The sequence below is a fragment of the Gambusia affinis genome, linkage group LG04 (assembly GCF_019740435.1).
Source record: "Gambusia affinis linkage group LG04, SWU_Gaff_1.0, whole genome shotgun sequence".
NCBI classification, from domain to species: domain Eukaryota; kingdom Metazoa; phylum Chordata; class Actinopteri; order Cyprinodontiformes; family Poeciliidae; genus Gambusia; species Gambusia affinis.
The window spans coordinates 14,649,120-14,663,996 of NC_057871.1; the positions used below are offsets into that span (position 1 = coordinate 14,649,120).

Below are 14,877 nucleotides of genomic sequence, written 5' to 3' on the forward strand. Positions count from 1 at the left end.
ATTGTAAGGGATTCAATTAAAAGCAAACACCTTATGTATAAAAGGATCCATTTCTAATGTGACAGAATTACGGTAACATCAACCTCTGTTTAAAATGAAGAAATATGCCACTCTGTATTATGTGGTGTCATTGCGTGCACAGCACTAAACGCTAAAAAAGCAACAGTAGTTCATCATTTCAGGGCGTCTTGTCACTTTAGATCCAAATAAGAGGCTGCTGGCCATGACCCCCCAACTCAACCTTTACATTCACGTGAAAATGGCTGCAAACAGGTGCACAATTATACAACCATACATCTGTGAAAAGCAGAAGTAGAGCTTCCTGCACAACCAACAATGCAGCAAGTGGTTTCGTTTTTCATTTTCCAGACATCATTAATTTATTGCTAAAAACCAGTTGACTGTTTTTGACCTCAGAAGAAATTGAAGAAATTGGGTGGATTATTATTTTTTTCGCATGTAATATTCAGATCAGGGGCGGAGCTTCAGGGGGACCCGGATGGGAGGCAGAATATCACTACATGAATCCAAGCCTTTATCGCGTCTGATGAGAGCTGCGAGAAAGCGGGGCGACACGCAGCGCATGCGCCGCGTGCCTCTGCGTTCCCGCTTCAACGCGCGCTGCCACGTGCTCGGTTCAACGCGTCAACCAGGCTTCAGGCTCTGAGTTGAAATTGATAAAGTGTCAAAATGATCCGATCGCTCTCCGCGGTTCTGAGCTGATTTGAATTTGTGTTGTTTCATCATTAGCCTGGTATTATTATTAGCCTGATGTTTCTGTTGTTCTCTTGGTTTGTTGTACTTCATGTCAGATGGATTTCAGAATGATATATTCGCTCTCTGTGGTGGTGAAACAACACTGTCTATGTTGTAAAGTTAAATTATCATGAGCTTTATTATTAAAGAACCTGGTCTTTAGCCCCGCCCCCCGGCCCGATGCTGACTTGTTCCGCTAGTGATTCAGATACATCAATAATCAGAAGTAAAACTTTATTTTTAGCTTAAATAATAAAGCGTGTTAATAATCCTTTCCCAGTTTATGGTTATTTCAGAGATAAGTAGTATTTCTGGTTTATTGTAGAAGGTTTTTTTTGTTTTAATTTGTCTTTTTTCCAATTACTCTTTTTGGTGAATAGGGACACTAAACATTTTTAAAATTTTCTTAATCTAGCTGGTTGCAAAATACGCTCATACCTTCCCTACCTGTCAATGATGGGATGTATGTTCTAGAGAAATGTTTTTAATGGGCTCTGTTATGCTCACCACTGGTGAAACACGCTACACCCTTCTAAGAGTTACAGGTCCCAGGATTCCAAAAGCTTGTTAATCTTTTCCAAACAGGACTCCGGAGTCGCCGTTTGTCCTGCTGTTAACTCCACGTCCATCACTAACATTTGACAGAGCTCTGATCCCCAGGTTAGCACAGGAAAGACCAGTTTTCCCACAGGCCACAATGTTTTCAAGCTGAAAGGTAATGGATAAGCTTGTTCTCTGTGTTTTAAATCTGGCTGACAGTGACACTAAACAAGCACCTCTAGCTGGCTCATGTGTCACCACAGAGCCTGAACATTTTTCCATGCCCTCCGGCTTTCGAGGGCTAAGAAATGTGTGTGTTCCCTCATATCCCTACTTGACCTAATGCTACTGAAGACATGTGGGAAAGAATTTCTCAGATATTTTCAGACACTCTGTCCACACTGAGCTTAAATCCTGAGGACGGCTTAAAGTTAGGGCATATTTACTGAGAGTGTTACATAGTAGGGCTGGACAATATGGCTGAAAAACGTGCCACGATTTAAGTGTTTAATATCAATCAATATTGTTTCGTTTTTTGTGTTTTAAATATCTGAAATACTGTATGACATTTCTTGTTTTAACCACAGTTTTCACTCCACAAAATCTGTTTTTATTTTTAAGCAGTTATGAGGCACAGTGGCAAAAACTGAAACTGCTGCTAGGTAACCAAAAGATTAGTTGCTAGGTAACCAATAAATGAGTGAGTGAGTTACGGTAGTTGATTCCACCAACTTTGCTCAGCTGGTTGTGAGAGGTTGAAGGTCCTTCCTCTGCCTAAATCTCCCAGAATGCTTTGTGGTTCTGGATCGGATTTCGGTGAAATTATCGAAGATTCTATCAGATGTATTATCTATCAATATTGATCCAAAATGAGAAAAGTCAGTGGTACTTACAGAACTCTGAGGTGTTTAAGACCAGAGAAATCTGTCTTGGTTATGACCGTCAGGTTGTTCTCGTTCAAATCGCTGAAAAATAAAAGAAAAACAAAAGACAACAGAATCTTTTAACAACTGCAAGGAAAAACAAAACCCACATTAATACAAAAACATTATCCAAAGGTGCATTTTAAAAATGGACAAATTGTGTGAAAAATTGGTAATGGTTTGGAGATCATATTTTTGAAGCCTTCACTCTAAGGTTCAGTGTTGTCATGTTACAATATTTCTATTTCAAACAATAAAAAAGTGCAAATGTTCTAATTTTACCACACAAACTTAGAAATTGAACAATATTGTTCAATCTCAGAAAGCTGCATATAAGTTCCTCCCACAGGGTCACAAAGAACCTAAACTTGGAAAAGGTTTGGGTTAACAGGATTTCTGTGATTCATTCAACCAGATTAATATTGAAGAATGAAAGCAAAATATTTTCAAATTGTTCTGGGTAATCATTGCACTGTCTAAAATGTAGACATGGTGAAAAACTTGTGCAAATATACAAAACATAATATATTTTCTATTACATTAAACATTCAGACATTTTCATAAAACTTTACAAAAGAAATCTGAAAATATATTTTAATGTCCAGTACTCCTACAAAACCGTGTAAAAAGTTCAACCTTTTTATTTTTGGTTCATGTTTTTCACTTATAACAATAATCTGCCAAAGGAACAAGTAGGTTTTTTTTTGTCAATATTAAGGAATTATTTTCATAAAACAAGTCCCTAAATCTTGCTGAAAAGTTACTTGTACTGTAAGTTAGTTTTGTGTTATTTCCAGTGTATTCAGATATTTCCATTAGAAATTCGACCAGAAAAGAAAGAAAGAGAAGAGAAGAACAAGAGAGAGAGAGAGAAAGAGAGAGAGAGAGAGACCACATTCTGCTAATTGCATATCATCCCCAGTAGCTGAATTTCTGAGGAGGAGGAAGGAGAGGAACAATGACGCGAGGTTAATTGATTTTTGTGCAGCAAGGCTGGGTCACGGGGTCAGCTAAGCGACAGACTCCACTTGATTGGCGACTTAGCCAAACAATAGCTCATTAAAGCAGAACGCGTCTCGCCCATGCAAACACAATCGGCCGCCTCAGTTGGCGGTTAGCCCGCTCCGCTCTGCGCTCCACAGTAACATCTGACAGGGAAGGAGAGCAGCAGGAGGTCAGCTTTCGAAAACGACAACCAGACCAACACAACTTCCTTTGGACTGCTGGAAAGAAACCATGCAACAAAAAAAAAAAACGCTAAACATTAGCACTGGATTAGCAGTGAGATACTTATCCTTACTTGTAATTTGGAAACATCCCCAGTGCTTCTGCATACCAATGAGTTGCTGTGTGCAATTTTAATTTGCCTGCTTGCAAGCAGAGCCCCTGAAAAAATGCAGTGATCAATACAGTATCAGGATACACACTCCCAGAGTAAAGAAGGTTCTGTTTCCCAGAAAACCAAGAAAACCACAGAAAACAAACAGAGAAGAGAGAACATCCAGCAGAACAACTCCTGAATCTCAATCTGTTTAGTTTTTTATGTTAAACTCATCTTTCTTCTCCAGACTCTGCAACAATAACTCACTATCATCATTTTAAAATGTTTATACTTTAATCTATGCAGAGCCTTGAAGAAGTTTTTCATATTTTTTTTTATTTTAGAACCTCAAACTTTACTGTTATGTAATTAGATTTTATGTAGCAAACAAACACAAAGTAGTGCATAACCAAACTGGAACAAACACTTTCTATATAATACAAATAAAATGTAAAAAGCTGTGATCTCCACGCAGTATCTCTTGCCTATCTTTATACATCTGTAGTTTCAGATTTTGGCCAATTCTTCTTTGCAACTTTTGCACGGCAAAAAACAAAATCTTACCAAGTATTTTTGTTCTAGTTTGTAGGGGAAATATCTCAGTACAGGCAAAAACTAACTCATAAGTAACTTTCAGTAAGATATAGGAGCTGATTTAGAGTCAATAATTCCTTAGAACTAATAAAAAAGTTCTGGCTCTACAGGCAGATTATTTCAGTTATTATAACATGGAAAAAAGTGGAAAAATCTGCCAGAGGAATAAGTACTTGTTTCATCGATATTTAGGATTTGTTGACTTCAAACAAGCTCCTCTATCTTGCCAAAAAGTTGCTTATAAATTAGTCTTACTTTAAAGTAACTAAGATATTTGTACTTGAAACTAAACCAAAATTACTTGCTAAAATTCTGTTTTTACAGCGTAATTCTTGTCACAGACTCTCAATAGGTCTGTTTCCATTGATTATCTAATTGCTCAAATTTGACATTTCGAAAACAAATTTGCTCAATGGAAGCACAACAGTTTATCGTTTTTAGATAAAAAAAAGTTTTGCCGCTAGGATGTTTCTTTTGTCCATATCAAAACTTATTTATTTTGCACCACATGAATCATATGATCAACAACCGGACGTTGCCACCGACACAAACCACGAGGACAATACAACAGGAAGTAGATGGAGTATGATGTGATGGCACGGCGTGTTTTTCAATAACTCATCACGTCAACAAACTTATTCATTATGTGTGATTTTAACGTTATTTATTATTTAACAGAAACACAGTAATTGAGAATTTTACCTCATTTTTTCAACATTAGCGGAATATTGACAAAGTTTAGCGTACATTTGTAACAGAAACACAGTTAATAACCCAGTATCGTACTGTTTGTTTCAGCGTTTTTACTTGCAGAAGGATTCACTTTTCAACCTCAAGTTTCAATGTTTTGTGATTTGATTTTACATAGCGAACAAATACAGTGTATAATTGAACTGGAACAAAAATATTTTAACATAATATGAACACAATTTTTAAAAAGCAGGTAAAATATATCTTATAGTATCTGTTTTATCCACCTGTAGTCAGATTTTGGCCAGTTCTTCTTTGAAACATGGCAGAAGTTCAGTCAGGCCGGTAAAAATATCCCAGTTTTGTCTCTTATTTTCTTATTTGACATAAGAACAGAATAATCTTTCACAAAGCTGGACATCTCTCTAGCTTTTAATTCACTCAGCTCTGCAAAGTCTGGGCTTACATCTATTTGTGATCAAAGTTTAAACCACTTTAAGAATTAAAAAGTTCAGTAAAAAATCTGAGCAGATCTGGTTTGGAAGTAAAATCCGTTGAAGAAATTAGTTAATAACTGCAGTAAACAGCTGAATGCAAACATAAAAACGCAACTTCATTTTTACTATACTACCTATTTTTACTTCCCCCACCTTCCATTATCATCCCTTCATTCTTTCACCTCTCTCCACACCAATTACCCTCCTCCATCGTCCCCCCTGTTTCCCATGAGGAATCCATCTTCCTCCTTATTCCCACTCCACTTTCAGAACCTTTTTTCTGTTCGCTTTTTGTTTCAGACTCATTCGTCTCATCCGTCATATTTCTCCCCTGTGGCAAAGCAGGGGATGCGACTAATATTAGCAGCATTACACGCACTCATATCTAATGACACTTCATTAGCGGCATCTTTCCCGCTCGCGGACCGCAGGGGACTCGGAGAAATGATTGGAAGAGATGAGCAGAGAGCAAAGAGAAGGAGAACAAAGCGGCGATCGGTAATAAAACTGAGAAACGAGGTGTGTGTGTGTGTGTGTGTGTGTGTGTGTGTGCGTATGTGGGTGTGCGCGTGTGTGTGTGTGTGTGTGCGTGTTTAGACGATGAGAATCACAGACAGAGGCTACCTTCACACTGCAGCCTGAAGTGACCCAAGTCTGATTTTTTCCTCTTATTGCGACTTGTATCCGATCTTTTCGTGACAGTCTGAACAACACAGATCGGATTTTTTTCGAATGCGGCCCAGGCCGCTTGGATCTCTGATACGTAAGTGATCTTTTCAAATCTGAACGTCATTGATACTCGACAGACGTCAATACTCTGCGTCCTGATTCGCGCAAGCGGTAAGGACAAACATGGCGGACGATAATGAGGATTAAGTTGTTAATGTTCTAGCTCCGATCGGACAACTTCAGAAACGTAAGCAATGCTCCTCCGTTAGCGTCTATGTTTTCTGAGCATTACTACTTCATCATCATCATCATCATCATCATCATCATCATCATCATCATCATCATCATCATCATCATCATCATCATCATCATCATCATCATCATCAGCAGCAGCAGCAGTATGTTCTTCTTCTTTGTTATGGCGGTTGGCAAAACTCCAGTTCGTTCTCTGTGTGACGTTATTGCGCCATCTACTGCGCATGCGGGACACTTTCAGGTCGTTTGACGTTCACACTGGAGTCCCATATATTTGGAAGTGTGAACGACCACGGCAGAAAAAAAAAAAAACTGGTTTGACAAAAAAAATCTGATTTTTATGTTTAAAGTAGAGCTAGGTTATAAAATAAAACAAGTTTTTATAACCTAGCTCTACTTTAAACTTCTCTACTACTTTCTCTGTTGTGTTCCTTGGTCTTTATGATGCTGTTTTTCGCTAATGTTCTCTAGTAAACCTCTGAGGTATTCATAGAACAGCAAACTTAGATTAAATTACAAACACTTATGACTCTGTTTGCTGTTTATGGGACTTCTGAAGGATATTGGTTGTTTTGGATTTTCCTTAGGGGTATCAGTGTAAAGGGGGCAAGAGAAGACGGCACATTTTTTCCGACTTATTTGTAAAAGAAAACTTGAACCACGGTCAATTCACAACTACATTTTTGCCCTTTTTTGTGTTTGTCAATCATGTAAAGGTTGCACACTGCAAAAACACCAAATCTTACCAAGTATTTTCTGTCAACTTTTTAATGCAAATGTCTTATTACAATTGAAATAAGACAAAACTAACTTAAAAGTAACTTTTTAGTAAGAAATATGAGCTTCTTTCAGTCAATAACTCCCTAATATTGATGAAAAATGACAGATAATTTACTTAGAACAACAAATCACTTTGGTCATGATAAGTGTAAGACATTGAATAATTTAATTCAGATTTGATACAGTTTTTTGACTTTCTACTCTGCAAAACCACAAGATTTTGACGAGTATTTGTGTCTAGTTCCTAGTAAATATCTTAGTAGACTTGAGATACAATAGAAATACAATAAACTAAACTTCAAGTAGCTTTACAGTAAGATATAGGAGCTTGTTTTAAATAAATAATTCAGAGTTCCACTGGCAGATTATTCACTTATAAGAAGACATTTTTCTCATCCTATAAGTGAAATAATCTACCAGTGGAACTAGCACTTTTTCATAAATATGAAGAAATTATTGACTTAAAACAAGGTCCTATATCTTGCTGAAAGTTACTTATGAGTTAATTTTATCTTATTTCAAGTGTACTAAGTTATTTGCACCAGGATCTAGACAAAATTACTTGGTAAGACTTTTATGTTTTTGCAGTGTAACATAAAATGTGAAAAAATTCAAGGAGTACAAAACAGTAAAAAAAAAAAAAAAAAAAAAAAATCATTTTTGATTTTTTGTTTACATCAAGCTCGACTTTTGGTCAGATAAAAGATTGTTTTAGAGATCGGCTCTTCAGTGCGACATTAAAACACTCATTCAAAAATCTCCCCTGTTTCTGTCCGCATCACCCTTTCCTCTTTTTCTTTCTGCTACACCAACCCGACTCATCAGAGCCCAAAGGGCATTCAGCCCATTTTGCAGCATCGCTATGACAATCCAACAAGAAGGGGTGTTTAGTTTGACTGGTGCAGTCACCTTGATAAATGACCCCGTTATTGCTCTGACCGAGCAGCGTTCCCTGGGAATTCAGCGCTGGAGTAACTGAACACACACACACACACACACACACTCTACCTCACACACCGCCGACTCTCTGCCCCAGTCCAGCTGACACACACACTCAGATCACTTTACATGCTCACTGGGCGACAAGACTTTTAACAAATAGCTGCTTAATGAGTCTCTCGCTCTGCTGCGAGGCGAGCTAATTAAATCTCTGACGAGGAAACAGTTCAAAAGGTCACAATGATAGTGAGAGAGAGAGAGCAACAAACGATTGTTTCAGTCATTGATTATTCCGATGATTAATCGGATGAAAAAATGTGCACGTTCAGCAGATTTTTCATTTATTAGAAATACATTACAAGATATAAATAATTTAATACTTTAAAAAAAAACAAAACAAACATTTTACTGCAGCAAAACAGCATTCTGTTAGTCTACGCGTGATTGTTTGTAGCAAATGATGCATTTAAAGCTAAAAAAAAATACTTTCAATAATGTGAAAAGCTCAGTTTGACTCAATATCAATACAATGGAGGATAAAAAGGTTGCAAAAGGTGCTTAATGGGATATTTCTACATAATTTGAACTGGGTGAAGCTAAAACTGGTATGTGTCTTGAGGAGTTCTGGGTTATGAACATATTTAGAAAGAATGTTTTTATCATAAATGCCAAATTTTTCTTTTTTCAAGTGCACCAAGATATTTGCATTAGAAACTAAACCAAAATATACTTGCTCAGGTTTTGTGTTTTTACAGTGTTTGCGTCCATGAATGTGGAAAGGGTTCAGAATAACAAGCTTCTAAAAATGTTAAAATAAAGCTTAAAAAAAAAGCTCCTGCATAAAATCACAACACAAGCTTTAACATGCAGTTTCAGAATCACACTAAAAAAACAACTTCTGATGTATTTAGACAATTACTCCATATGAAGCAGAAGTCATTAATCACACATATCACCAGGTCTGCAGACATGAAGGAAAGTTTCTAAAACACACATCACTTCTCAACATCACTTTTCTACTCCAGTGGAAAACTGGAGCTGAAGGTTCAGACCTTTGACTTGTGTTCCAAGCCGCCATCCAACATCGTAAAGCTATCGGGCGTAAAGTAGAGACCTCCTTTATGCTACAGTAAACCAAAGGAGAGGCGGGATAATGTATCTCCTCCAGCACCCCTGACAGTCATCAATAATTCATACACAAGCACTTTGGAACCTGAAATAAACACATAACCTCACCAGGTATGAACACAAACACGTCCAACATGGCTTCTGGACAAAACACTTCACGAGAGAGCCCCAGCTAACAGCTGTTTTCTGCAGAAATTATAAATATAAAGCATAAAAATAAAACAACAACATCAACATGTTGGTGACACATATTTCCATTAGAAATGTATTGACTTGAGTTTATGTGGAGTTGGGATTTGCACTTAAAGTTCATTAGGAGTTCCACTTCAGCAGATTGAAACCGTGCAGAGGTTGGAAATACGCACCAATATTTAGTCATCAGAAGTGCAAAATGACTTGAGTCTCAACATTAACAGTGCAGAATATCATGTGCAAACAATTAATCTATTCTGAGGTAGGTTGACTGCAAAAAAAAAACAAAAAAAAAACTGGTGGCTGAAGTAAAAATGATAAAATGTCATGTTTTAAAGTGCAAAACCAGGAAGTTAAGTTACACAGAATGAAAGCCAGGCCTGTTAGCAAGTTATTGCACTAATTCCAATCCATCCATTACTGTCGAAGGTTTTAAAACACTCACCTGAACAGCTAAGTAATTTAAAAAAAATCTGATTAATTGATTAATCGTCAGGATAATCAATTCCTAAAATAACTGTTAATTGCACCCAAAGCATCTTTTAATATCTTTCTAATATTGTAGAAAAAGGTTTAAGTGGTTAAATGAAAAAACTACAGAATAATAAATAAACCTGCAGATTAATCGTCAGAACAATCAATAGAATAATCAATTACTACAATAATTAACTGTAGCCGTAGCATTGTTTAATGTACTATTATTATTGTGTAATAAAATGTTTATTACAAAGTAATAAACAACGTTTAAGTTTTGTTGTTTAATAAAATATTACACAATAAAACTTAAACGTTTTAGATTTTCATTTTTTTAAAATAAAAATCTGAAGAATGTGTCAATTTTTTTAAATCTGATTTTCCAATTAATTGATTAATCATCAGAATAATTGTTAGCTGCAGCACAAATATTCGTGCAGCTGTTAAATCCCAGATTTAGAAATCAATCTAAGCTCTGAGGTGTTGAGTAAACAGCAACATAACCAGGTAAACTGTTTTTTTCCCTTCAAGTGAACGCAGCAACATGCCGTCACTTTGAAGGGTTCCCCTCGCCTGTCTGTCTGTATCGGATCATTTGGTCGTCAGAACCAACAGAAGAAGAAGAAGAAAATACGTCTGTGTGTGACAACTCACAGCCTCTCAGTTCCTCTGGGAATGTTTTTGGGGACAGAGTGGATTCCCCGGCCGTGGCAGTCCACCGTGTTCCCCAGGCAGCTGCAGGGAGCCGGACACCCTTCAGCGCCTCCCGGACCCGCCAGGACCGCCCACGCCAGCATCGTCCACAGACCCGCCGCCGACCCGGCTCCATCCTTTCTTCTCCTCGCTGGCATCCTGCTGTCCTCCACGGCTCTCCAGGTTGATCCGGACCCGATTCCCTCCTGTCGCCACACCAACACTTCTCTGCTTGTTTTGTGAAAGTGGGCAGCAGCAGCAGGAGGATGTGGGTGAAGTTCAGCTGGAGCTGAACAATCGCCACTTGAACCCAGAGAGGAATCTCACAGAGATAAAGAGAGGAGAAAAGGACAAGTGTATCTTCTTCTTCTACTTGTCCCCCAGCTCCTCCAACTGGGTTCTTTTCCTCTGCTCCCCTGTGTGTCTCTCTCTCTCCGTGTTGCAGCTGTACAGTGCACTTGCCTCTCCCTCCACTTTTCATTGAGTCATTGTGCAGCGAACAGTGAGCCACTAGAAAGGAAAAAAGAAAAAGGGTGGGGGGGACTCCCTCAATCCCTCTCTATCTCACACACCCCAGAGTAATCATCTATCAAAAGCTTTTACAAATAACAGCACCAAGACTCCTCCTACACACACACACCCACCCAGAATGAACTCACATCTATTCAGTGTCAGCAGCCGCCGCCGCCTCCAGTGACAGCAGCGGTCCACAGCGGCTCTCTCTCTCTCCTCTTCCTCTTTCCTCCCCTCCCCAGAGGAGGAAAAGAGCCCAGGGCTCCGACGCCACGATGACAAGTCGTGATGATCGCTCTGAAGTATCCGGCTGGGAAACTCTGGGGAAGACGTGAAAACGGAAAAGAACCGGCCATTTGGTGGAGAGATGAGACAGCAGAGGAAGCTCCGCTCAATGAAATAAACTTATCAGCATTTAACCAGTAAAACTTTGCTTTACCTTTGGACCAGTACACTGCAAAAACACAACGTGTTACCGGCTATTTTTCACCAATTTCTCATGCAAGTATCTCATTACAGTTGAAATAAGACAAAATGTCTGCACAGGTTTCAGTTTTTTGGCAAATCCCTGGTGGTATCACCGATACCGATTTTGACCGATACCGATTGTTTTTGGTCTGTAAAGAAAGTTGCTGAGTTAGAAACAGTAGAGTGACAATTGTTAACTACAAACGTGCAGAAGACGACAGTTGTTGATTTTTAGACCTTTCCTGGGGAGGATAAGATCAGCTTCACGTGGAAGTATCGCTCGATCATCGATCTCCCAAAATTGAATAAATCAATTGGCCGATAAATCAGTGCACTTCTAAAAATGATCTCATTCAGTGACAATCTGCTCCATCCCAACACTGCAAAAACACTAAATCTTACCAAGTATATTTGGCCTATTTTCTCCCCCAAATATCTTCATAAACTTGAAATAAGACAAAACTAACTTACAGTAACTTTTATCAGGATATAGAGGCTCATTTTGAGTCAGTAATTCCTTAATATTGATGAAGAAATATAACTTCCCTTGGCAGATAATTTAACTTATAGCTACACATTTTCCCCATAAATCAGTTTATCTGCCAAGAGAACTAGCACTTTTTCATCCAAATTAATGAATTATTGACTTAAAACACATCTCTGATTCTTGCTGAAAAGTTACTTGCAAGTTAGTTTGACTCATCCATCCATTTTCTGTTCACCCTTTGTCCCTAATGGGGTCAGGAGGGTTGCTGGTTCCAATCTCCAGCTAACGTTCCGGGCGAGAGGCGGGGTTCACCCTGGACAGGTCGCCAGTCTGTTGCAGGACAACACAGAAAACAGACAGGACAAACAACCATGCACACACACACTCACACCTAGGGAGAATTTAGAGAGACCAATTAACCTGACAGCCATGTTTTTGGACTGTGGGAGGAAGCCGGAGAACCCGGAGAGAACCCACGCATGCACAGGGAGAACATGCAAACTCCATGCAGAAAGATCCCCAGGCCGGGAATTGAACCCAGGACCTTCTTGCTGCAAGGCAAAAGCTCTACCAACTTCACCACTGTGTAGCCCAGTTTGACTTGTTTCAAGTGAAATAAGATATTTGCAGTAGAAATCAGACCAAAATTACTTGGTAAGATTTTGTGTTTTGGTAGTGAAAGGAGGGTTACTGTAGCTGTCAGGCTTCAACCAATCAATCAAATTTATTTGTGTCACATTTCAGCAGCAAGGCACTTCAAAGTGGTTCACATCACAAAAACACAAGATTCAACAATTTAAATATCACATTTTGGTGTCGTAATAAATCAAAAATGTTGATCAATGTTTCATTGATTGTGTTTCCAAAGCAACTTCTGAAAGCTTGTTCCAGATTTGTGGTGTATAGAAGCTGAATGCTGCTTCTCCATGTTTGCTTCTGGTTCTGGTTTTAGCAGAACCAGAAGGCCTCAGAAGTCTGAAAGGTTGACTTGATAACCACTCCCAAAAACAAATCATTAAAAATATTCACATCCACGCTAAAGTTTGCACAACCACCTCCTCTGTTGCTGCTCACTTCTGGTGTTGGGCATCTTTTAGCAAATTTAAATCATTATTAAAGTAGACTACTAACTAATTTAACCAAAAATAATTACATTTTAATCTAAAGTAAGAAAACTAACTAATTTTAGAACTATTATTGAACATTACATTCCAGGGTTTCCCCCAGTGTATTATAAGCCTGGTGGGCCATCAGGCTTTACTTGTGCCCCCACCAGGCTTAGCATTGCTGGTTTATTTATGTTTTTGTTTAATATTTGTATTTTTTTTAAGTCTTTATAGTTGGCATTCAGATATTAATCTTCCAATAACACATAATTATCAAGTGATATTTTAAAATTTCCTGTCAACTTTAAACATTTTGAAACTCAGAAACATGGCGGGCTGCTGGATGAAGGACTGCCACAACCACCAGGCTTAGAAAGTCTTCTCTGGGAAATGTTGCATTTAAATTGTTTTACTGCGATCACGTTTTTCTTCATAATTCAGAGCTTTGGTTAATTAACGTGTTTCTGTTGATTCCAGCAGAGCTGAAAATGCCGAATCTGCTGACAAAGCTTTGAAATTCAAACCTCCACGGAAACAAAGGCTTTTTTTTAAACTGAAGAATAAAAGCTGAAGACGAATATCTCACAGCAGAGATGTGGTGGAGTGAATGCGGTAATGTTGCACTTAAAACACAGATTTAAAGCTTGACCATTATCAACTGGGGTGGCACTGTGATTTTTTTATACACGTGATTATTTGTGATGGTTTCTCCTTGTTCCCGCCCTGAAGCCCTTCTACGATGGGTTCGTTTAACCAGGCAGGCCTCAGAAGTTATGGAAAAACAAATTGGCTCCAGCCAGAGCCCAGCTGCTGCCTTTGTGAGCAGACTGACTCATTTGGCCATAATCGGCCACAAAGCAAAGGGCAAAGACACCGACATCTCCAGGGGTGGGACTCGTTTCTGGGGCAAGAATAGCTTGTCAAAGATCAACGGATCCATTGGGGAGACGGGTTCCTACAGACGCATCCAAAATTATTTAAGGAAGTCTGGAAAAGATGCTTTTAAATGACCATTGTAGATAGAGAGAAGAAAATTTTCCACAAAAAAAGGAGACATTTTTAGATTGTCAATAAATTTTCTTTAAAAAATAAAAAAAAATCAAGGGATTTGTTTTTTAGTTTGAAAAGTAGAAGATTTTGTTTAAAAAAAATTACTCTGAAATTTTTGCACTGACCTCAGAAATGTTTTAGAAATAAAAAATAAGGACATTTTCTTGTTTGAAAAGTCAAACCACAGAAATAAAAAAAATTAAAAAAACCCTAACATTTTGAAATTAATCTCAAAAATTTTATAGAAAAAAAAACATGGAAATTTTATAATTTGAAAAATCTAAAATTTGCTTGAAAAAAGGAAAATAAAATTTAGGTTCATCTCAGAAATTTCTAGAAAGAAAATAGGAAAATATTTCAATTTGAAAAGTAAAAAATATGCTAGAAAAAACTGAAATTCTGAAAATTTGTAAAAAAGAAAAAAAAGAAAAAAAAAGATGTTTTTGAGTTTGACATGTGGAAGATTTGCTAGAAAACAAATCAGAAATCTTTACCTTAATCTCAGAAATGGTCTAGGAAAAAACCACGAAATTCTGAATTCGAAAAGTCCAAAATTAGCTAGAAAATAATCAGACATTTTCTAAAAAAAAAAAAAAAAAAAGACATTTTTGAGTTTGAAAATGTTACATTTTGAAATTAATCTCAAATTTCATGAAAAAGTCTGAATTCAAGGGTTTCTATTATTTCTAATAATATGCAGACGTCCTCTAGTGGAGAAATAAAGAAATACATCACAATCAAACACTTAGAAATGTAATCGATTGTTTCAGAAAATCTACATAAACTCACAAAACGCTGTTGG

General features: G+C 37.6%; 1 protein-coding gene across 1 annotated transcript in view; it reads right to left on the reverse strand.

The window, feature by feature from the left end:
• Positions 1–10,993, reverse strand: part of LOC122830053 (slit homolog 1 protein-like) — a 59,224-nt gene extending 48,231 nt beyond the window's left edge. The window contains exons 1-2 of the mRNA XM_044115099.1: positions 10,413–10,993; positions 2,190–2,261 (exon numbers count right to left, since the gene is read on the reverse strand). Coding sequence (XP_043971034.1) covers positions 2,190–2,261; positions 10,413–10,609 — 269 coding nt within the window. The 5' untranslated portion in view covers positions 10,610–10,993. The remainder of the gene's footprint in view (positions 1–2,189; positions 2,262–10,412) is intronic.
• Positions 10,994–14,877: the final 3,884 nt, after the last annotated feature.